Raw genomic sequence first — 25,100 nt, forward strand, 5'->3', positions numbered from 1 at the left:
GCCGTCCGCCGCGATCTTTCTCCCCAAAAACTCCACTTCTGTTGCCATGAAGACGCATTTCGACCTCTTCAGCCGCAGCCCTACGCGATCCAGTTGCTGGAGGACCTCCTCCAGGTTTTGTAGGTGTTCAACGGTGTCACGACCCGTGACCAATATGTCGTCCTGAAAAACCACCGTGCGTGGTACCGACTTGAGTAGGCTCTCCATGTTTCTCTGAAAGATCGCTGCAGCCGACCGAATTCCAAACGGGCATCTGTTGTCAATGAACAGTCCCTTGTGCGTGTTGATGCAGGTGAGGCCCTTCGAAGCCTCCTTCAGCTCCTGTGTCATGTAGGCCGAAGTCAGGTCAAGCTTTGTGAACGTCATGTCTCCTGCCAGCATTGCAAATAGGTCGTCTGCCTTAGGAAGCGGGTATTGGTCCTGTAACGAGAAACGATTAATAGTTACTTTATAATCGCTGCAAATCCTGACCGTGCCATTACTTTTGAGCACTGGAATAATCGGGCTGGCCCACTCGCTGAATTCCACTGGGGAGATGATGCCCTCGCGTTGCAGCCTGTCCAGCTCAATTTCCACTCTCTCCCTCATCATATGAGGTACCGCTCGCGCCTTGTGGTGAATGGGTCGTGCCTCTGGGACCAAGTGGATCTGCACCTTGGCCCCGGAAAAGTTTCCAATGCCTGACTCAAAAAGGGAAGGAAATTTGTTAAGAACCTGGGTACATGAGGCCTCATCGACATGTGATAGTGCTCGGATGTCATCCTAGTTCCAGTGGATTTTGCCCAACCAGCTCCTTCCAAGCAGTGTGGGGCCATCGCCCGGGACAATCCAGAGTAGCACTTCGTGCACTGTGCCCTCGTAGGTGGACCTTAACTATGGCGCTGCCCAGGACAATGATAAGCTCGTGGGTATACGTTCTCAGTTTCGTGTGGATGCGGCTCAGGGCTGGTCTGAGTGCCTTTTTGCACCACAATCTCTCAAACATCTTTTAACTCATGATGGATTGGCTAGCGCCAGTGTCCAGTTCCATGGTTACGGGTAAGCCATTCAATTTTACATTTTGCATTATAGGTGGACATTTCGTCGAAAATGTGTGCACCCCGTGTACTTCAGCATCTGCCTCCTCTCTCTGAGGCTTGAAATTGTTTTGATCCACCATGGACCGACCTTCCTCTGCCACGTGGTGGTTAGTAGGTTTTGCAGAGCTTCTAACTCGTCTGCAAGCTCATTGGAGGTGCCCCATTGTTCCACAGCTCTTGCAAACATACCCTTTAAAGCGACATGAATAGGCTGAATGGAAGCCTCCACAACGCCAACAAGGTGTGAATTGCCTTGCATTCATCCTTTGTTGCGGACACATCTGGGTCACCTGAGGCCTGCTGGCAGTTGCAGACTCGTGGTTTCTGCCCTGTACATTTCTGCTCGCAAACACGGTTCCAGTTAATTTATGAATATTGCTAGCACTTGTGTGCTGAGAGATTTGTTTGGTGTTATCACTGGTGGACATAAACGCCTGTGCTATCGCAATGGCCTTACTGAGAGTCGGTGTCTCTGCAGTCAAGAGTTTTCGTAGGATGGTCTCGTGGCCAATGCCCAGTGCAAAAAAGTCTCTGAGCATTTGCTCCAGGTAGCCATCAAACTCACATTGTCCTGCAAGTCGCCTTAGCTCAGCGATGTAGCTCGCCACTTCCTGACCTTCAGATCGCTGGCACGTGTAGAACCGATACCTCGCCATCAGCACGCTCTCCCTCAGGTTAAGATGCTCCCGAACCAGTGTACACAGCTCCTCATACAACTTATGTGTGGGTTTCAACGGAGCCAGAAGATTCTTCATGAGGCTGTAGGTTGGTGCCCCACAGACCGTGAGGAGGACCGCTCTCCTTTTTGCAGCGCTTCCTTCTCCGTCCAGCTCGTTGGCTACAAAGTACTGGTCTAGCCGTTCGACATAGGCTTCCCAGTCCTCACCCTCCGAGAACTTCTCCAGGATGCCCACAGTTTGCTGCAGCTTTGCGTTGGATTCGTATACTCGTCACCAGTTATTGTGTTCCTAACACAGGTGAGACTGCACACAGGGAGGTTAAAGTAACAGCGACCTCAGTCTTTATTAAGACACTCCAGAGTGAGGAACAGGCCTTAGGGGCTGGCTTATATACAGTGCTCCCAAGGGATACTGGGATCCCTTGGGCCTTCAGGAGATGCACTCCCTGGTGGCGGAACATGGGAGTGCATGCTTTACAGATAAACAACAAGGCCCTTCGATGATTCCTCCAGCTCCTGCGTCATGTAGGCCGAGATCAAGTCCAGCTTCGTGAACGTCTTTCCTCCTGCCAGCGTCGCAAAAAGGTCATCTGGCTTTGGTAGTGGATATTGATCCTGCAGGGAGAAACAATTGATAGTTACTTTATAATCACCACAGATTCTGATGGTGCCGTCTCCCTTGAGGACTGGAACAATCGGATTGGCCCACTCGTTGAATTCGATCAGCGAAATGTTGCCCTCTCGTTGAAGCCAGTCCAGCTCAATCTCCACCCTCTCATTATGTACGGTACTGCTCTCGCCTTATGATGGATGGGTCACGCCCCCGGAATTAGGTGGATCTGCACTTTTGCTCCTTGGAACTTCCCGATGCCTGGTTTAGGACCTGGGCACACGAAGTGTCGTCGATGGAAGAGAGCACTCAGACGTCGTCCCAATTCCAGCGTATCTTCCCCAGCCAGCTCCTGCCGAGCAGTGTGGGGTCATCGCCCGGTACCACCCAGAGTGGTAACTTGTGCACCGTTCCATCGTCGGAGACCTTTACAGTAGCACTGCTGATTACGGGGATCAGTTCCTCTGTGTAAGTTCTCAGTTTAATGCAAATGGGAGTCAGGACTTGCCTTGAGGCCTTGCTGCACCACAATTTTTCGAACATCTTTTTGCTCATAATGGACTGGCTCATGCCCGTGTCCAGCTCCATTGACACCGGGAATCCATTTAATTCAACCTTCAGCATTATCGGGGGACACTTTCTGGTAAATGTGTGCACCCCATATACCTCTGCCTCCTCGGTCTGAGGCTCTGGTTCACCGTGATCCGCCGTGGATCTGTCCTCCTCTGCAGCATGATGGTTTGCAGGGTTTGCAGCTCACCTGCACATGCGTTGGAGATGTCCCATTGTTCCACAGCCCTTGCAGACGTATCCTTTGAAGCGGCATAAATGGAAACGATGATCACCTCCGGAGCGCCAACAAGGTGTTAATGGCCTAGCATTCACCACCCTTGATGGTGGACTCTGAGACATCTGCGGACGTGCAGCTGCAGGCATGTGAGGCCTGTACGTTACGATTTGAAAACAACATTACTTTGTTCACAGTACTTGTAGCAGCACTCGTATGCTGAGATGTTTGCTTGGTACTATCATTGGTGGCGATGAACGCCTGGGCTATCGCTATGGTTGGGGTCTCTACAGTCAAAAGTTTGCGAAGTATGGTTTCATGGCCAATGCCAAGTACAAAGAAGTCCCTGAGCATGTGCTCCAAATGTCCTTCAAATTCGCAATGTCCTGCAAGGCGTCTTAGCTCAGCGACATAGTTCGCCACTTCCTGGCCTTCAGACCTCTTGTACGTGTAGAACTGGTACCTCGCCATCAGAATGCTTTCCTTCGGGTTAAGATGCTCCCGGACCAGTGCGCACAAGTCATCATACAATTTCTCTGTGGTTTTTGCTGGAGCAAGCAGATTTTTCATGAGGCCATACGTTGGTGCCCTGCAAACGGTGAGGAGAATTGCCCTTCGTTTAGCAGCGTTCGCTTCTCCTTCCAGCTCGTTGGCCACGAAGTATTGGTCGAGTCGCTCCACGAAGGTTTCCCAATCATCTCCCTCCGAAAATTTCTCCAGGATGCCCACTGTTCTCTGCATCGTTACGGTGGGGTTCGTCATCTGTATCTCGTCGCCAGTTATTATGTATGAATAAAGAGTCTGACTCGATACTGTGAGCTCAAAGTAAAGTGTGACTTTAGTCCTTTATTACAGGTCTCCAGAGTGCCTCTCCAGCCTGTGAGGCCTCCTTAAGTACAGATTGTGGGATCCCTTGGGACTCTAGGGGATGAGCCCTCTGGTGGTTAAACAAGGTATTTACAGGTTTACATATATAACAGGAACAGGGTGAGTAAATGTGATTAGAACTATTTGCCTGTGTGGAGGGTAAATACTGGCACAGACTGATTGGGCTGAGTGACCTGTTTCTGTGTTCTTCTGTGTATGGGAGGTCCCCTACCATTCCTCTGAACCAAGTAATGAACTGGGAAATAAGGCATACAAAATAGAGTAATATCTACAGGGTGGATAAAGGGGAACCAGTGAATGTATTTGGACTTCCAGAAGGCATTTGACAAGGTGCTACATAAAAGGATACGGCACAAGATAAAAGTTCACGGGGTTGGGGGTAATATATTAGCATGGATAGAGGATTGGCTAACTAACAGAAAACAGAGAGTCGGGATAAATGGTTCATTCTTTGGTTGGCAACCAGTAACTAGTGGGGTGCCGCAGGTATCAGTTCTGGGACCCCAACTATTTATAATCTATATTAACGACTTGGAAGAAGGGACTGAGTGTAATGTAGCCAAGTTTGCTGATGATACAAAGATGGGAGGAAAAGCAATATGTGAGGAGGACACAAAAAATCTGCAAAAGGACATAGGCAGGTTAAGTGAGTGAGCAAAAATTGGGCAGATGGAGTATAATGTTGGAAAGTGTGAGGTCATGCACTTTGGCAGAAAAAAAATCAAAAAGCAAGTTATTATTTAAATGGTGAAAGATTGCAAAGTGCTGCAGTACAGCGGGACCTGGGGGTACTTGTGAATGAAACACAAAAGGATTGTATGCAGGTACAGCAAGTGATCAGGAAGGCCAATGGAATCTTGGCCTTTATTGCAAAGGGTTGGAGTATAAAAGCAGCGAAGTCTTGCTACAGCTATATAAGGCATTGGTGAGGCCACACCTGGAATACTGCGTGCAGTTTTGGTTTCCATATTTACGAAAGGATATACTTGCTTTGGAGGCAGTTCAGAGAAGGTTCACTAGGTTGATTCCGGGGATGAGGGGGTTGACTTATGAGGAAAGGTTGAGTAGGTTGGGCCTCTACTCATTAGAATTCAGAAGAATGAGAGGTGATCTTATCGAAACGTATAAAATTATGAGGGGGCTTGACAAGATGGATCAAGAGAGGATGTTTCCACAGATGGGGGAGACTAGAACTAGGGGGCATGATTTTAGAATAAGGGGCCGCCCATTTAAAACAGAGATGAGAAATTTCTTCTCTGAGGGTTGTAAATCTGTGGAATTCACTGCCTCAGAGAGCTGTGGAAGCTGGGACATTGAATAAATTTAAGACAGAAATAGGACGATAAGGGAATAAAGGGTTATGGGGAGCAGGCAGGGAAGTGGAGCTGAGTCCATCATCAGATCAGCCATGATCTTATTGAATGGTGGAGCAGGTTCGAGGGGCGGTATGGCCTACTCCAGCTCCTATTTCTTATGTTCTTCTTATGTTCTTATGTTCTACCCTTGGCCGTGACATGAGCAGAATGCTGATATTGACATGCGACTCAAAGAATTGAGGCGTATTCACAAGCAGAGGGACTTTCAGCTCGGGTCGGGGGTTCAACACTAAGAAATTAAAGTGTAATAGTAGACAGGTCAGTTTCGTAAGTCTCCTCATTTCCTGTTAATTCATGTGCAGCTGATATTAATAAGGCTATCTTGGCTAAGAAAAAACGACTGGAGGTGTACACCAAATCTTCATTAAAGACCAGCAACCAAAAGATAGAGCAGGTGTGGAAAGTGCAACAAGATGAAAGGTAATGCAGAGTACCCATTAGTTTATTTCATTCTGCACATTTATATAAAAAGTGCTAATGCATGCAAAATGTGGTTTGATAAAGATAATTGCCCATATTTCTTGTTGATGACACTCATGTTAAGGACTTATTCTGTGCAGGGATTATGGTGGCATATCCTGCAGTTTTCAGTGTTCTGTCTCGCAGTTCTGAACCTAAAGAGACTCTAACCCAAGCCAGACATTTCCACGATTCAGCGCGATTGTAATGTGCTTTTGGGGAAGCATCCGGGAAGGCGCAAAACACCTCGACTCCCTTCGCCGGGAGCAAGTGGAGACCCAGCGGAAGGAGCGCACGACAACTCAAACACCCCACCCACCCGTCCGTTCAATCAACGTCCCTTCAACCACCGTCTGCCCCACCTGTGATAGAGACTGTAGGTCCCGCATCGGACTCATCAGTCACCTGAGAACTCATTTTTAGTGTGGAAGCAAGTCATCCTCGACTCCGAGGCACTGCCTAAGAAGAAGAGAAGAATGTGCTTTCTAACTGATACAAGTTTTTTTGTCAGCTTGATATGACATTCATAGAAATTCATCATGTTTAACAGCTTCCAAACCAAACTATTAAGAAATCCACAGAAGCAAAGCTTCTGCTTGCCTCCTATGGAAGTCCCAGACTTGCCTTGTAAGACCATTTACCTAAATTCATAAAAACTTGGTGCAGGTGGGCAATAGCCAAAGTTTAGGTCTGCCACCTCCCCCCAAAGTTTGCATAAGGATAATGTTGGGAATTAACCGTCTCAGCGAATACCACTTACCAGCACAGAACTCTGGTAAGCTTTGCACTGCATGTGAGCTAGGACCACCTTATCTATTAGAACACTGGCTAGCAGGCTCACCTGAAGCAGAGTGGGAAGAATCTGAGTACCAGTGAGAGATGTACCCCTCCAGGTTGCATTAACGAGCTAGTCAGGCCAGGCCAACCAAGAGTACTGCAGACTAACTTAGCTCAGGTAGAGGATTTCCATGTCTGACACAGACACATTAGCTTGGTTGTCATCTCTTGTCACCAGGCAGGGCCTCTTGAAGTCAACACAACCCAAAATTAACTGTCCCTCCTCCAATAAAATAAGAACAGTCACCAGTTGGTGATTTGACAATTTCTTCATCTGGAGAGCAATGCGCCCTCGTAAATGTGGACTCCATGGGATTATCTGAAAAAGATTACAGGTTCCTGACAGACTTGACTTTCTCGATAAGTAGCAGTTTCCTCTACCCTTGCCTTTCATTTCCTCTTTTCTCCAAACACTTGCAGAAATGACAAGCAGTAAAATCTGAAATGGTTCAGATGGCCTTATTTATTGTTTGAGAAAATCATGGTTTTTGCACGTTGTGACGATACGTGTGGTCGAGCTGATCTGACTAGCTTACCAAATGAACCTTCCACCTCTCACCTCTGTTATGCTATTCTGTCCCATAGCTTCCATTTGATAATTTGCCTATCAGATAACAGATGTTTTTGGAGAAATGTTCTCCCATTTCCAGTAATGACTTTTTTGTGTTCTGATCAAAATTCATATTGTTAATACTGGGAACATTTGTATTTTTCACACTCTCCATTGTAGTGTATGTAAACCTCTCTTTACTCTGACAACATTGTCCTTAAATCCCAACTTTAGCCCTCAGCAGAATGATTCTGTACATTGAGTTGGATGACAATTCACGGTAGTACTACATGTAAGTCTTCCTCTCCCCTCATCCCATCCCCGATTGCACCAGTATGAATTTTCCAAATCGGTTCGCTTTATGGTGTCTCGGATATCCAATTTGACTGGAATTGTGGGCATATTTGTGCTGTGAATCTCCCTCCCGCCACTCAGTCTGGGTTGGCTTGAAATCCTGGTCCCAGAATTGAAGGGATAATGTAATATTTTTGACGAAGATATTGGTGGGCTATGGGAAGGCTACCAGAAATACCGCAAATCAGAGTCAAACCATTGGGTCCATGTGTTTTGAAACATTTCCAGCATCTAGGATTAAACTGAGCTCCGCGTATGTACAGGTATTGACCACGGCAACGTTATACTTCTGGAAGGTCCATTAAGAGGACATTCCTGATCGTCTGCTTTAGGAAGAGAGCCTGGAAAAATAGTCCCATTAATCTATCAGTTTTGCCCTCCAACCAGCTTATGTATATTGAAGACCAAGTGACCTGGAAAAAAATGCTTGCTACATCATGATTTCTCTCCCTCTCGCAAGCGTATTGCCGCACCTTCACTATGGCCAAGCCCTCCTGATATAAATCTTGTGGTAGCCCACCTAGTGCCGTTGAATGCAGAACTGCTGATTTCCCATTCTCTGAGTACTCTGACTCTGCCGGTGTGAGAAGAAGTAAACGAGACCGGAAGTCTGATCAGTCATTGCCATTTCCTGTCCATTGCACTGCATTCATCTGTTTGAGTTTATCAGGCTCAGAGCTTTGGAAAACATCTGGTGTCAATGCTCATTGGTCGATCCAGCCAGAAGCATTAGTGAGCTCTGCCATCTCTGGCTCATCTCTCCTGTTTTGTCCTTCGCCATTTCTGCTTCACCTCCCATCCTCTGTTGTGTTTAGTTCTCTCACATTCTCACCTGTCATCGCTGGAGACTTTGGGAGGAATTTTCCGGGAGGTCAGCGGGCGCATTTGGTAACAGGTCAGGTGGGGGGAAAAAAAGTTTTTGACAGCGGGTCGGGAACACACTGTCAACCCACCGCCATACGCCTTTCCCAGATGTTGGGTCTGTCAGCGCTGAACAGACCCGACACAGCGGCGGGGGATGCAATTCATGTCATTATGACCTAGTTAAAAAGTATTTTGAACTCACCGTTACATTTTACAAGGTCGCCCACATGGTCCACACTGCTTGGGAATCACGTCAGGTAAGGAGATTGGGAGTTGTGTTACCATGAAATCATCTCTTTACTTGACAGCTGCAAATGTGTTATAAAAGCTCCCATCTCACAGCTGTTTATTTTCCAACCTCCATGCTTACTGCATTTGAAAGACAGACTGAGCTTTATGCAAGTTGGAAGTGTTTGGATTAAACTCTGTATCCAGTGTTACCTCATGGAACAAACTCTCTCACCATTGATAGATTGCTTTTGTCATCTCAAGTTTACCTGCCATCTATTACACCAGCATCGGTGCTTTTGAAACTATCTTACCCTGGTCCTCAGAATCCCACCACGATCAGCCCCAACACCAGCAGCACCAGGTACGCCAGCAGTACCAACAACAACACTAACCTTCTCCACAATCAACTGATGCTGCACCAGGCATCAGCACCACACCATACTGCCGCCTGGGAGGCCTCACCATGGTCAGATTTACTTCACTTGACACTACACCCTGGCTGCCACATGATGTGCCAAGTTGGCACCATGCCACACCAATACCATAAAGCATTCCTACAATATCGCCAAGCCAATCTTTTCACACTCATCACCATTGCGGGGGGGGGGGGGCGTGGTGTACCGTTATGTCTCATCATTCACTGCAACTTCCAAAGGTACACACAAATCTGTCCAAGAACACAGTGCGTTGAAAATAAAGATTTAATGTTTGACAGCACATTAACAGAAACTTCACATGAACATTAGCTAAAACACACAAGTGCCTACTCGTGTGTTGTTAGTTGATTTGATTGGACTAGGATGAGGGTGAGTGTGAGGGGTGGCTAGTGAGATGGGGAAGTAATGATGTAGATGGAGAGGGATGGATGGAGGTGCAAGGTAAGTTGGTGCGAGTAAGGATGTGCAGGAGTAGGTAGAGTAGGGAAGGCAGAGTGATGCGGATGTAATGAGTGGCACAGCAGGATGAGGTTGAGTGTGGCTTTGCAGTAACATTTCGAGATCTACAGGGACCATTGAAAGGTTTGCGCCACTGCAACCTGGTCCTCCTGACAACATCTCTGCTGTGCAATGTACAACCAGACTGCTGGTCTCCTGAGGAGGTCTCTTCCACCCATTGGAACGGAAGAGAACCTCCCTGTGTGCTGTGACTCCCTCCATAAGCATATGGAGGGAGTTATGGGAGAACCTGGGTGCAGCCTGCAGTGCTTGTCAGTGTTTGCAGCACCTCAGTGCTGTAGAACACTGATAGCACAACTGAAAATCAATTTGCGCGTGGTCCCTTTAAGGAAACAAGCTGATGATGCGTCATCAAGTGATGTCATCAGACCCGCTTCCTTCAATTTGCCATCAAACATGCTGGGCAGGCTTAACAAGCCCAATCAACGTAAAATCGTTCTGCACACAGGGCTGGAGCCAGCAGCGAGGTCGGGACTCCCCACCGGACCCGAGAGAATGGGGAAATCGCAGACATTTTCTTTTCTCTACTCTATCTAAAGGGGAAACGGTTGGCATTTTCGTCACTTGGCAGCCCAGAAATCTCATGATTTTTTTTTAAACTGCAAAGTTCTGAGTTTTTGGTGATTTGTCTCATGATTTTTTGCACTCTGGATGGTGTTGAGATTGTCATATTTGACCGTCAGATCAGTGAGAGTGCTGAGGAAATCAAATCCATCATGAGCCGAGTCCCTCAAATGGAACCTAACCTCAGGGAGAATTTGAGAGCTCAGTGTCTCACCAGCCCTGTACATAAGCCCAAATTCTGGTGTCCAACCTCGTCTCTCTGTGCCAGAGTTGCTTTTGTACAGAGCGTACAGGAACGTGCGTATTGCTGGTTCTCTTGCTGCTGGCCTCCTGAAGGAAACGTGGGATTCACCAAGCCTGGCTTCTGGGACCACCCAGAAAAATAACACCATTTGAAAGATTAAACGCACAAGACCAGTTCAAATAATAATTCCTATCCCAAGAAGCACTAATATTTGATGCGACCGCTACACTTTGGGTGTGCGTCTCCAGATATCTTTTCTCGTGCCCAGGCCAGACCAGTCAGCCTCACATCGGTAGTGGATAAAATGATGGAATCAATTATTAAGGATGTCATAGCAGCGCATTTGGAAAGAGGTGACATGATAGGTCCAAGTCAGCATGGATTTTTGAAAGGGAAATCATGCTTGACAAATCTTCTGGAATTTTTTGAGGATGTTTCCAGTAGCGTAGACAAGGGAGAACCAGTTGATGTGGTGTATTTGGACTTTCAGAAGGCTTTCGACAAGGTCCCACACAAGAGATTAATGTGCAAAGTTAAAGCACATGGGATTGGGGGTAGTGTGCTGACGTGGATTGAGAACTGGTTGGCAGACAGGAAGCAAAGAGCAGGAGTAAATGGGTACTTTTCAGAATGGCAGGCAGTGACTAGTGGGGTACCGCAAGGTTCTGTGCTGGGGCCCCAGCTGTTTACACTGTACATTAATGATTTAGACGAGGGGATTAAATGTAGTATCTCCAAATTTGCGGATGACACTAAGTTGGGTGGCAGTGTGAGCTGCGAGGAGGATGCTATGAGGCTGCAGAGTGACTTGGATAGGTTAGGTGAGTGGGAAAATGCATGGCAGATGAAGTATAATGTGGATAAATGTGAGGTTATCCACTTTGGTGGTAAAAACAGAGAGACAGACTATTACCTTTTCCTAATCTGTTACCATTCAGATAAGGTGCAACGAGACCTGGGTGTTATGGTACATCAGTCATTGAAGGTTGGCATGCAGGTACAGCAGGCGGTTAAGAAAACAAATGGCATGTTGGCCTTCATAGCGAGGGGATTTGAGTACAGGGTCAGGGAGGTGTTACTACAGTTGTACAGGGCCTTGGTGAGGCCACACTTGGAGTATTGTGTACAGTTTTGGTCTCCTAACCTGAGGAAGGACATTCTTGCTATTGAGGGAGTGCAGCGAAGGTTCACCAGACTGATTCCCGGGATGGCAGGTCTGACATATCAAGAAAGACTGGATCAACTGGGCTTGTATTCACTGGAGTTCAGAAGAATGAGAGGGGATCTCATAGAAACGTTTAAAGTTCTGACGGGTTTAGACAGGTTAGATGCAGGAAGAATGTTCCCAATGTTGGGGAAGTCCAGAACAGTCTAAGGATAAGGGGTAAGCTATTTAGGACCGAGATGAGGAGAAACTTCTTCATCCAGAGAGTGGTGAACCTGTGGAATTCTCTACCACAGAAAGTTGTTGAGGCCAATTCACTAAATATATTCAAAAAGGAGTTAGATGTCGTCCTTACTATTAGGGGGATCAAGGGGTATGGCAAGAAATCAGGAATGGGGTACTGAAATTGCATGTTCAGCCGTGAACTCATTGAATGGCGGTGCAGGCTCGAAGGGCCGAATGGCCTACTCCTGCACCTATTTTCTATGTTTCTATGTTTCTAAAGCAACAATTCCACAGGCAAAGCTAAGCCTCTTGTGAACTGAGCATAACCTTCTGTGCAGGTAATGGGAGAGGTAGTGCGCCAGTTACTGTTTGTACGCTGGAACTGTAATTCCAGTTCTCTGACTGACATATACCACACTGACAGGCCATATATCCCAGAGAACAGCTGCAAATCAACCTTAAGAATAAAACCAACAGGAGCACTAGTCAAAACAGCAGCAGATAGAAAATTCTCAATGTTTCTCTTTTATATACAGAATGTGCCTCAGAACAATAAAAGATCTCTAAACTCTTTGGGTCTTGCCAGTAGCACATTTACTTTGGATCGTTACTTGTGATCATGACGATTATACATGAAATTGGATATTCACGGAATCTGCTGCAAATCTTACTTGAGGGCTGCCTGTCAAAATGGAGATTCACTAAAGAAACCTCGTTACTGGGCCTCAATGTTTGCTTTGTACTGACATAGAAACATAGAAAATAGGTGCAGGAGTAGGCCATTCGGCCCTTCGAGCCTGCACCGCCATTTGATGCGTTCATGGCTGAACATGCAACTTCAGTACCCCATTCCTGCTTTCTCGCCATACCCCTTGATCCCCCTAATAGTAAGGACTACATCTAACTCCTTTTTGAATATATTCAGTGAATTGGCCTCAACAACTTTCTGTGGTAGAGAATTCCACAGGTTCACCACTCTCTGGGTGAAGAAGTTTCTCCCCATCTCGGTCCTAAATGGCTTACCCCTTATCCTTAGACTGTGACCCCTGGTTCTGGACTTCCCCAACATTGGGAACATTCTTCCTGCTTCTAACCTGTCTAAACCCATCAGAATTTTAAACGTTTCTATGAGATCCCCTCTCATTCTTCTGAACTCCAGTGAATACAAGCCCAGTTGATCCAGTCTTTCTTGATATGTCAGTCCCGCCAGCCCGGGAATCAGTCTGGTGAACCTTCGCTGCACTCCCTCAATAGCAAGAATGTCCTTCCTCAAGTTAGGAGACCAAAACTGTACACAATACTCCAGGTGTGGCCTCACCAAGACCCTGTACAACTGTAGTAAGACCTCCCTGCCCCTGTACTCAAATCCCCTCGCTATGGAGGCCAACATGCCATTTGCTTTCTTAACCGCCTGCTGTACCTGCATGCCAACCTTCAATGACTGATGTACCATGACACCCAGGTCTCGGTGCACCTCACCTTTTCCTAATCTGTTACCATTCAGATAATAGTCTGTCTCTCTGTTTTTACCACCAAAGTGGATAACCTCACATTTATCCACATTATACTTCATCTGCCATGCATTTTCCCACTCACCTAACCTATCCAAGTCACTCTGCAGCCTCATAGCATCCTCCTCGCAGCTCACACTGCCACCCAACTTAGTGTCATCCGCAAATTTGGAGATACTACATTTAATCCCCTCGTCTAAATCATTAATGTACAATGTAAACAGCTGGGGCCCCAGCACAGAACCTTGCGGTACCCCACTAGTCACTGCCTGCCATTCTGAAAAGTACCCATTTACTCCTACTCTTTGCTTCCTGTCTGCCAACCAGTTCTCAATCCACGTCAGCACACTACCCCCAATCCCATGTGCTTTAACTTTGCACATTAATCTCTTGTGTGGGACCTTGTCGTAAGCCTTCTGAAAGTCCAAATACACCACATCAACTGGTTCTTCCTTGTCCACTCTACTGGAAACATCCTCAATAAATTCCAGAAGATTTGTCAAGCATGATTTCCCTTTCACAAATCCATGCTGACTTGGACCTATCATGTCACCTCTTTCCAAATGCGCTGCTATGACATCCTTAATAATTGATTCCATCATTTTACCCACTACTGATGTCAGGCTGACCGGTCTATAATTCCCTGTTTTCTCTCTCCCTCCTTTTTTAAAAAGTGGGGTTACATTGGCTACCCTCCACTCCATAGGAACTGATCCAGAGTCTATGGAATGTTGGAAAATGACTGTCAATGCATCCGCTATTTCCAAGGCCACCTCCTTAAGTACTCTGGGATGCAGTCCATCAGGCCCTGGGGATTTATCGGCCTTCAATCCCATCAATTTCCCCAACACAATTTCCCGACTAATAAGGATTTCCCTCAGTTCCTCCTTCTTACGAGACCCTCTGACCCCTTTTATATCCAGAAGGTTGTATATGTCCTCCTTAGTGAATACCGAACCAAAGTTCTTGTTCAATTGGTCTGCCATTTCTTTGTTCCCCGTTATGACTTTCCCTGATTCTGACTGCATGGGACCTACGTTTGTCTTTACTAACCTTTTTCTCTTTACATATCTATTGAAACTTTTGCAGTCCGTCTTAATGCTCCCTGCAAGCTTCCTCTCGTACTCTATTTTCCCTGCCCTAATCAAACCCGTGGTCCTCCTCTGCTGAGTTCTAAATTTCTCCCAGTCCCCGGGTTCACTGCTATTTCTGGCCAATTTGTATGCCACTTCCTTGGCTTTAATACTATCCCTGATTTCCCTTGATAGCCACAGTTGAGCCACCTTCCCTTTTTTATTTTTACGCCAGACAGGAATGTACAATTGTTGTAGTTCATCCATGCGGTCTCTAAATGTCTGCCATTGCCCATCCACAGTCAACCCCTTAAGTATCATTCGCCAATCTATCCTAGCCAATTCACGCCTCATACCTTCAAAGTTACCCTTCTTTTAAGTTCTGGACCATGGTCTCTGAATTAACTGTTTCATTCTCCATCCTAATGTAGAATTCCACTATATTATGGTCACTCTTCCCCAAGGGGCCTCGCACAACGAGATTGCTAATTAATCCTCTCTCATTACACAACACCCAGTCTAAGATGGCCTCCCCCCTAGTTGGTTCTCGACATATTGGTCTAGAAAACCATCCCTTATGCACTCCAGGAAATCCTCCTCCACCGTATTGCTTCCAGTTTGGTTAGCCCAATCTATATGCATATTAAAGTCACCCATGATAACTGCTGCACCTTTATTGCATGCACCCCTAATTTCCTGTTTGATGCCCTCCCCAACATCACTGCTACTGTTTGGAGGTCTGTACACAACTCTCACTAACGTGGACACAAAAGAAGATTTTTTTTTTAAAAGAGTTAGCTTTACCAATTAAACACTGTTAACCCAAATAATGTTTCAAAGCATAGACAAGTTTTCCTGATATAAAGGATACACTTCTGAAATAGAGGAACTCTGATAGAGAATGATAATCTTTCCACCTGCGCTTCTAGTTAAATGATCCACCTGATCAGGGTCAGGCAGGCCTCTTCGAAGTGACACTGATACATTCGTGGCAGCATTTATTTCTTCCAGTACAGAGAAACAACCCTATAGCAGGTTTCTCTGAAGATAATAGAGATATTTTCAACTTCCCACAGTTCGTCAGGCTGTGAATTCCCATAAAGACATTTTAAAAGTCTTTTATGGTTTGAAACAAAACCGATCTCTGGTCCCTATTCTTTCTCATCTTCACAAATTACCTGGATCCAGAAACTAACTCTAAGCTTGTCAATTTTATCGATGACTAAAATAGGGAGAGCAACAAAGACAAAGAATGCAGTTAAAGATTCATTAGAGGTTCTCGATTAATCATCGAATTGGATAAACAAACGGCAAATTAAATTTAACACTGACAAATGTAAAGTGCTACATATGTGTGTTTATATATTAGCTATAAAGATGTATATGACATAAATAAATAACTTTTTCAATGGCCTGGGAATGTGGCTAGACCAATACAATATTGGGAGATATAGCCAAAACTGTGGTGAACAAGAGGTTAGGCAAAAGCTTCACAATACATGCATCAGACCAGTATTGTTAATTTTTAGTTATCGTACCAGGAAGGAAGTTCAGAGAAGGTTCACAAGATTGATTCCGGTGATGAAGGGGTTGACTTATGAGTAGGTTGGGCCTCTATTCATTGGAATTCAGAAGAATGAGAGATGAAACATAGAAAATAGGTGCAGGAGTAGGCCATTCAGCTCTTCGAACCTGCACCACCATTCAATAAGATCATGGCTGATCATTCCCTCAGTACCACTTTCCTGCTTTCTCTCCATACCCCTTGATCCCTTTAGCCGTAAGGGCCATATCTAACTCCCTCTTGAATATATCCAACGAACTGGCATCAACAACTCTCTGTGGTAGAGAATTCCACAGGTTAACAACTCTCTGAGTGAAGAAGTTTCTCCTCATCTCAGTCCTAAATGGCTTACCCCTTATCCTTGGACTGTGTCCCCTGGTTCTGGACTTCCCCAACATCGGGAACATTCTTCCCGCATCTAACCTGTCCAGTCCCGTCAGTATTTTATATGTTTCTATGAGATCCCCTCTCATCCTTCTAAACTCTAATGAATACAGGCCCAGTCGATCCAGTATCTCCTCATATGTCAGTCTGCCATCCTGGGAATCAGTCTGGTGAACCTTCGCTGCACTCCCTCAATAGCAAGAACATCCTTCCTCAGATTAGGAGACCAAAATTAATCGCAATATTCCAGGTGAGGCCTCACCAAGGCCCTGTACAACTGCAGTAAGACCTCCCTGCTCCTATACTCAAATCCCCTAGCTATGAAGGCCAACATAGCATTTGCTTTCTTCACCGCCTGCTGTACCTGCATGCCAACTATCAATGACTGATGTACCATGACACCCAGGTCTCGTTGCACATCCCCTTTTCCTAATCTGCCGCCATTCAGATAATATTCTGCCTTCGTGTTTTTGCCACCAAAGTGGATAACCTCTCATTTTTCGACATTATACTGCATCTGCCATGCATTTGCCCACTCCCCTAACCTGTCCAAGTCACCCTGCAGCCTCTTAGCATCCTCCTCACAGATCACACCACCACCCAGCTTATGTCATCTGCAAACTTGGAGATATTACATTCAATTCCTTCAACTAAATCATTGATGTATATTGTAAATAGCTGGGGTCCCAGCACTGAGGTGATCTCATCGAAACGTATAAGATTATGAGGGAGCTTGACAAGGTGGATGCAGAGAGGATGTTTCCATTGATAGGGGAGACTAGAACTAGAGGGCATAATATTAGAATAAGGGGCCGCCCATTTAAAACTGAGATGAGGAGAAATTTATTTTCTGAGGGTTGTGGATCTGTGGAATTCGCTGCCTCAGAGAACTGTGGAAGCTGGGACATTGAATAAAGGTATGCAGATCTGAATAAATTTAAGACAGAAATAGACATATTTTTAAACGATAAGGGAATAAGGGGTTATGGTGAGCAGGCAGGGAAGTAGACCTGAGTCCATGATCGGATCAGCCATGATCGTATTGAATGGCGAAGCAGGCTCGAGGGGCCGTATGGCCTACTCCTGCTCCTATTTCTTATGTTCTTATGAAGGAAGAGGTAGCGAGAGAGTAAGGATACTTAGAGGAATACGCTAAATGGCCTTTTCTTATACCTATCTTTCATATGTTATTATCTAATGGTAGCAGAAACAGAGTGCCTTGATGAACCTGGCTGACTGCTCCACTGAATGCTTTTTTGGAGAAGCCTATTGCATTTTTTTTCAGTTCCTTCCAAGGGTACAACATTTGGGACTCAGAACAGAATTTTGTTTATTGTTATATCTGAGTAGCATGGAAGAAAAGGTTCCACTCACATGGGAACAGCTTCAAGAAGTTGCAGCATCCATGCCACATCCATCTGTCTTGTTTCGGATCATCACAGTCCCGACGTTCTAGATTTTTGTTTTGATTTAAGTGTTTAGGCATCTCATTTGTACCAACTTGATTTCAAAAGAAAGTATTAATCAGGCAGGCATTCTAGATACTCAAGATTCCTACTCAGCATACAGCTAGCTATACGGACTCCATGAAGAAAGCTTTGGATTATGGGCGTGTCCATCTTACAGATGTTACTGCAGAGTACTGCAAGAGTTGGGACTTGTATTGTTTTGGAACTTAAAAAAAATATTGCTGAGAAATCAAGGGTGGGGGCACGAAATTTGACAGCGCCCTGTTTGTGGTACTAACTTTTAAAAGTTTAAAAAGTTAGCACCAGGCACAAACGAGTCTGAACTTCAGCTAAATTGGGCCTTAGCACCCTTGGAAGGAAGGGATTGGTAAATGAGGCGCTAATGACCTCATTGGTCACTGCAGGGGCGCTAATTGCAGAGCGTTATGCAGTTTCAGCTAACTTGTATTCAGCTATCATCCTTCAATCCTTCACACTGGCTGATTCCAGCTCTTAAAGGGGAGGTTATATCAAGCTGTAGCTGCTCATTTTCAGCATTGCTGCACTTGAATGAGACCTCTGAGCTACTGAGAGACCTTTGTGAGGTGGCTGGTGCAAATCATGCTGTAAGGGAGCGGGCCTAGCGCTTCAATGATGTTGCATTGGAGACATTGGTGGGGACAGTGGAGAGAAGGAAGGAATCGCTGTTCCTTGCATCTGAGAAGAGGCCATCGTCACAGGTCTTCAGGGCGATGTGGCAAGAAGTGGCTGAGGAGGTGTCGGCCAGCACTGTTGTAGACCGAACCCCACAAGAAGTTCAACGACCTCAGTCGGGTGGTGAAGGTGAGTACATGCTTCCACACCTCCTACATACCAATAGCTGAACCTCTGTCTGTGTGCACTGAGCAAAGCACCACACCCCCACCACTCACCCATCAAACATGTACAGCTACTCGAATTCACATTCTCATCTCACGCCTTGCCTACATTCACAGCTATTCAACCACAGCAGGCATATCTTCCACATATATAGCTGGACTCTTACTCACACAAGTTCCTTTCTTTTGCAGGCCAAGATGGCACCTAATAGGAGGGAGCAGCAGAGGACAATTATTTCATAACTCAAGAAAAATATATTCCAGTGAGGAGGAAAGGGTGCAAAAGAAAGGATAGTTATCTGTGGCTAACTAAAGAAATAAAGGATGGTATCCAATTAAAAACAAGAGCATACAAAGTGGCCAAAACTAGTGGGAGGACAGAAGATTGGGAAGCTTTTAAAAGCTAGCAAAGAATAACTAAAACTAGCACAAAATACAAAAACAGATAGATAGAAAGAGTAAGTTATTATTTAAATGGAGACAAATTGCAAAGTGCTGCAGTACAGCGGGACCTGGGGGGTCCTGGTGCATGAAACACAAAAGGTTAGTATGCAGGTATAGCAAGTGATCAGGAAGGCCAATGGAATCTTGGCCTTTATTGCAAAGGGGATGGAGTATAAAAGCAGGGAAGTTTTGCTACAGGTGTACAGGATATTGGTGAGGCCACACCTGGAATACTGCGTAGTTTCGGTTTCCATATTTAAGAAAGGATATACTTGCTTTAGAGGCAGTTCAGAGAAACATAGAAAATAGGTGCAGGAATAGGTCATCCGGCCCTTCGAGCCTACACTACCATTCAATAACATTATGGCCAATCATTCACCTCAGTACCCCTTTCCTGCTTTCTCTCCATACCCCTTGATCCCTTTAGCCATGAGGGCATATCCAACTCCCTGTTGAATATATCCAATGAACTGGCATTAACAATTCTCTGCGGTAGGGAATTCCACAGGTTAACAACTCTCTGAGTGAAGACGTTTCTCATCATCTCAGTCCTAAATGGCTTACCCCTTATCCTTAGACTGTGTCCCCTGGTTCTGGACTTCCCCAATATCGGAAACATTCTTCCTGCATCTAACCTGTCCAGTCCCGTCAGAATTTTATATGTTTCTATGAGATCCCCTCTCATCCTTCTAAACTCCAGTGAATAATGGCCCAGTCGATTCAGTCTCTCCTCATATGTCAGTCCAGCCATCCTGGGAATCAGTCTGGTGAACCTTCGCTGCTCTCACTCAATAGCAAGAACGTCCTTCCTCAGATTAGGAAACCAAAACTGAACACAATATTCCAGGGGAGGCCTAACCAAGGCCCTGTACAACTGCAGTAAGACCTCCCTGCTCCTATACTCAAATTTGAAGGCCAACATACCATTTGCCTTCTTCACCGCCTGCTGTACCTGCATGCCAACTTTCAATGACTGATGTACCATGACACCCAGGTCTTGTTGCACCTCCCCTTTTCCTAATCTGCCGCCATTCAGATAATATTCTGCCTTCGTGTTTTTGCCCCCAAAGTGGATAACCTCATATTTATTCACATTATACTGCATCTGCCATGCATTTGCCCGTTCACTTAACCTGTCCAAGTCACTCTGCAGCCTCTTAGCGTCCTCCTCACAACTCACACCGCCACCCAGTTTAGTGTCATCTGCAAACTTGGAGATATTACACTCAATTCCTTCATCTAAATCATTAATGTATATTGTAAATAGCTGGGGTCCCAGCACTGAGCCCTGCGGCACCCCACTAGTCACTGCCTGCCATTCTGAAAAGGACCTGTTTATCCCGACTCTCTGCTTCCTGTCTGCCAACCAGTTCTCTATCCACATCAGTACATTACCTCCAATACCATGTGCTTTAATTTTGCACACCAATCTCTTGTGTGGAACCTTGTCAGAAGCCTTTTGAAAGTCCAAATACAGCACATCCACTGGTTCTCCCTTGTCCATTCTCCTAATTACATCCTCAAAAAATTCTAGAAGATTTGTCAAGCATGATTTCCCTTTCATAAATCCATGCTGACTTGGACCGATCCTATCACTGCTTTCCAAATGTGCTGTTATTTCATCTTTAATAATTGATTCCAACATTTTCCCCACTACTGATGTCAGGCTAACTGGTCTATAATTACCTGTTTTCTCTCTCCCTCCTTTCTTAAAAAGTGGTGTTACATTAGCTACCCTCCAGTCCATAGGAACTGATCCAGAGTCGATAGACTGTTGGAAAATGATCACCAATGCATCCACTATTTCCAGGGCCACTTCCCTAAGTACTCTGGGATGCAGACTATCAGGCCCCAGGGATTTATCAGCCTTCAGTCCCATCAATTTCCCGAACACAATTTCCCGCCTAATAAGGATATCCTTCAGTTCCTCCTTCTCACTAGACCCTCAGTCCCATAGTACTTCCGGAAGGTTATTTGTGTCTTCCTTCGTGATGACAGAACCAAAGTATTTGTTCAACTGGTCTGCCATTTCTTTGTTCCCCATTATAAATTCACCTGAATCTGACTGCAAGGGACCTACATTTGTCTTCACTAATCTTTTTCTCTTCACATATCTATAGAAGCTTTTGCAGTCAGTTTTTATGTTCCCGGCAAGCTTCCTCTCATACTCTATTTCCCCCTCCTAATTAAACCCTTTGTCCTCCTCTGCTGACTTCTAAATTTCTCCCAGTCCTCAGGTTTGCTGCTTTTTCTGACCAATTTATATGCCTCTTGGATTTAACACTATCTTAATTTCCCTTGTTAGCCACGGTTGAGCCACCTTCCCCGTTTTATTTTTACTCCAGACATGGATGTACAATTGTTGAAGTTTATCCATGTGATCTTTAAATGTTTGCCATTGCCTATCCACCGTCAACCCTTTAAATATCATTTGCCAATCTATTCTAGCCAATTCCCATCTCGTACCATCGAAGTTACCTTTCCTTAAGTTCAGGACCCTAGTCTCTAAATTAACTGTGTCACTCTCCATCTTAATAAAGAATTCTACCATATTATGGTCACTCTTCCTCAAGGGGCCTCGCACAACAAGATTGCTATTAATCCTTTCTCATTACACATCATCCAGTCTAGGATGACCAGCCCTCTAGTTGTTTCCTCGACATATTGATCCAGAAAACCATCTCTAATACACTCCAGGAAATCCTCCTCCACCGTATTGCTACCAGTTTGGTTAGCCCAGTCTATATGCAGATTAAAGTTGCCCATGATAACTGCTGTACCTTTATTGCACGCATCCCTAATTTCTTGTTTGATGCTGTCCCCAACCTCACTACTACTGTTTGGTGGTCTGTACACATCTCCCACTTGCGTTTTCTGCCCTTTGGTATTCCGCAGCTCCACCCATACAGATTCCACATCAGCCAAGCTAATGTCCTTCCTTACTATTGCATTAATTTCTGCTTTAACCAGCAATGCTACCCACCTCCTTTTCCTTTCTGTCTATTCTTCCTGAATGTTGAATACCCCTGGATGTTGAGTTCCCAGCCTTGGTCACCCTGGAGCCCTGTCTCCGTGATACCAATTATATCATATTAATTAATTGCTGCCTGTGCAGTTAATTCGTCCACCTTATTACGAATACGCCTTGCATTGAGGCACAGAGCCTTCAGGCTTGTCTTTTTAATTTTGCTGCAATGTTGCCCTTTTTGATTTTTGCCTTGGGTTTCTCTGCCCTCCACTTTTACTTTTCTTCTTTCTATCTTTTGCTTCTGCCCCTATTTTACTTCCCTCTGTCTCCCTGCATAGGTTCCCATCCTCCTGCCGTATTAGTTTAACCCCTCCCCAACAGCACTAGAAACAGTCCCCCTCGGACATTGGTTCCGGTCCTGCCCAGGTGCAGATCGTCCGGTTCGTACTGGTCCCACCTCCCCCAGAACCGGTTCCAATGTCCCAGGAATTTGAATCCCTCCCTTCTGCACCACTCCTCAAGCCACGTATTCATCTGAGCTATCCTGCGATTCCTACTCTGACTAGCACATGGCACTGGTAGCAATCCTGAGATTACTACCTTTGAGGCCCTACTTTTTAATGTAACTCCTAGCTCCTAGAAGTTTCACTAGGTTGATTCCAGAGATGAGGGGGTTGACTTATGAGAAAAGGTTGAGTAGGTTGGGCCTCTAATCATTCAGAAGAATGAGAGGTGGACTTAGCGAAATGTATACAATTATGAGGGGGCTTGACAAGGTGGATGCAGAGAGGATGTTTCTACTGTTAGGGGAGACAAGAACTAGGGGCATAATCTTAGACTAAGGGGCCGCCCATTTAAAAGTGAAATGAGGAGAAAATTTTTTCTCTAAAAGTTATAAATCTGTGGAATTTGCTGCCTCAGAGAGCTGTGAAAGCTGGGTCATTGAATAAATTTAAGACAGAGATAGACAGTTTCTTAACCGATAAGGGAATAAGAAGTTATGAGGAGCGGGCAGGGAAGTGGGCCTGAGTCCATGATCGGATCAGCCATGATCGTATTAAATGGCGGAGTAGGCTCGAATGGCCAAATGGCCTTCTCCTGCTCCTATTTCTTATGTTCTTACAACAGGCGGGGGTGAACATCAACTGCAGGAGCTCACTGACCTGGAGGTGCGAGTACTGCGGCTTATTGGCCCGCAGGTGGTGGGTGCTGTGGCCGGTGGCGATGTCAACCACGCTGAGGGCAACAACGGTATTTTTATTGACTCTCCCTTTTTCATCTCATTTCCCCGTCAAACCAGTAGGCTTGATGACTTTCCAGCTCTTGATACTGCCTGCCTTCCTTGCTCCATTCCTGCTCTCACCTTAACGCGAGTCATGTGCCATTTATGCTTTCAGATAATCAGTCAGCAAATGTGCAGCCTGTACCTGAGCCTCCCGCCCCCCCAAGCACATTCAGGAGGGAGAAGAGGACCGCAGGCACCATAGAATCGTAGAAATTTACAGCACGGAAGGAGGCCATTTCGGCCCATATTGTCTGTGGTATCCAGCCTAATCCCACTTTCCAACTCTAGGTCCGTAACCCTGCAGCTTACAGCACTTCAGGTGCACATCCAAGTACTTTTTAAATGTGGTGAGAGTTTCTGCCTCTATCACCCTTTCAAGCAGTGTGTTCCAGACCCCCACCACCATCTGGGTGAAGAAATTTCCCCTCAAAACCTTCTACCAATTACTTTAAATTTATGCCCCCTGGTTGTTGACTCCTCTGCTAAGGGAAATTGGCCCTTTCTATCTACTCTATCTTGGCCCCTCATAATTTTATACACCCCAATGAGGTCTCCCCTCAGCCTCCTCTGTTCCAAGGTAAACAAACCCAGCTTATCCAATCTGTCCTCATAGCTAAGATTCTCCACTCCTGGCAACATCCTTGTAAATCTCCTCCATATCCTCTTCAGTGCGATCACATCCTTTCTGTAATGCGGTGACCAGAACTGCACACAGTACTCTAGCTGTAACCTAACCAGTGTTTTATACAGTTCAAGCATAACCCCTCCTGCTCTTGTATTCTATGCCTCGGCTAATAATTCGTTATGCCTTCTTAACCACCTTATCTACCTGGCCTGCTACCTTCAGGGATCTGTGGACTTGCACTCCAAAATCCCTTTGTTCCTCTACACTTCTCAGGATCCTACCATTTAATGTGTATTCCATTTCCTTGCTCGCCCTCCCCAAATGCATTACTTCACACTTCTCCAGATTGAATTCCATTTGCCACTGTTCTACCCACCTGACCAGTTGATTGATATCTTCCTGCAGTCTATAGCTTTCTTCTTCATTATCAACCACACAGCCGATTTTAGCATCATCTGCAAACTTCTTAATCATACTCTCTATATGCAGGTCTAGATCATTGATGTATACCACAAAAAGCAAGGGACCTAATACCGAGCCCTGTGGAACCCCACTGGAAACAGCCTTCCAGTCACAAAAACATTCATCAATCATTACCCTCTGCTTCCTGCCTTTCGAGCCAATTTTGGATCCAACTTGCCACTTTGCCCTGGATCCCATGGGCTTTTACTTTCATGACCAGTCTGCCATGTGGGACCTTATCAAAAACCTTGCCGAAATCCATGTACACTACATCAAACCCACTACCCTCATCAACCCTCCTTGTTACCTTCCACAAAAATTTCAATCAAGTTTTTCAGACACGACTTTCCCTTAACAAATTTATGTCTTTCGAAATGAAGATTTATCCTGTCCTTTAGAATTTTTTCCAATAAATTTCACACCACCGAGGTTAGGCTGACTGGCCTATAATTACCAGAGACTGGCACTATGTGGTCCTTAGAGGTTAGCTTAGCAGAGGGGTCTGCACTGAATGATGCACTGGGGCCTAGCGGGCTGCAGCAAGGTCAAGGGGAAAGGGTACCTCGGGAGCCAGCTCCCCGGAGGGACTG

At 45.6% G+C, this 25,100-nt stretch overlaps 1 protein-coding gene across 3 annotated transcripts in view; it reads left to right on the plus strand.

The window, feature by feature from the left end:
* Positions 1–25,100, plus strand: part of sycp3 (synaptonemal complex protein 3) — a 184,983-nt gene that overhangs the window by 124,498 nt on the left and 35,385 nt on the right. For all 3 annotated transcript variants that reach the window (XM_070858762.1, XM_070858760.1, XM_070858761.1), the window contains one exon: positions 5,722–5,839. In XM_070858762.1, coding sequence (XP_070714863.1) covers positions 5,722–5,839 — 118 coding nt within the window. The remainder of the gene's footprint in view (positions 1–5,721; positions 5,840–25,100) is intronic.

This window comes from Pristiophorus japonicus, chromosome 17, assembly GCF_044704955.1.
Source record: "Pristiophorus japonicus isolate sPriJap1 chromosome 17, sPriJap1.hap1, whole genome shotgun sequence".
In the NCBI taxonomy this organism is placed as follows: Eukaryota; Metazoa; Chordata; class Chondrichthyes; family Pristiophoridae; genus Pristiophorus; species Pristiophorus japonicus.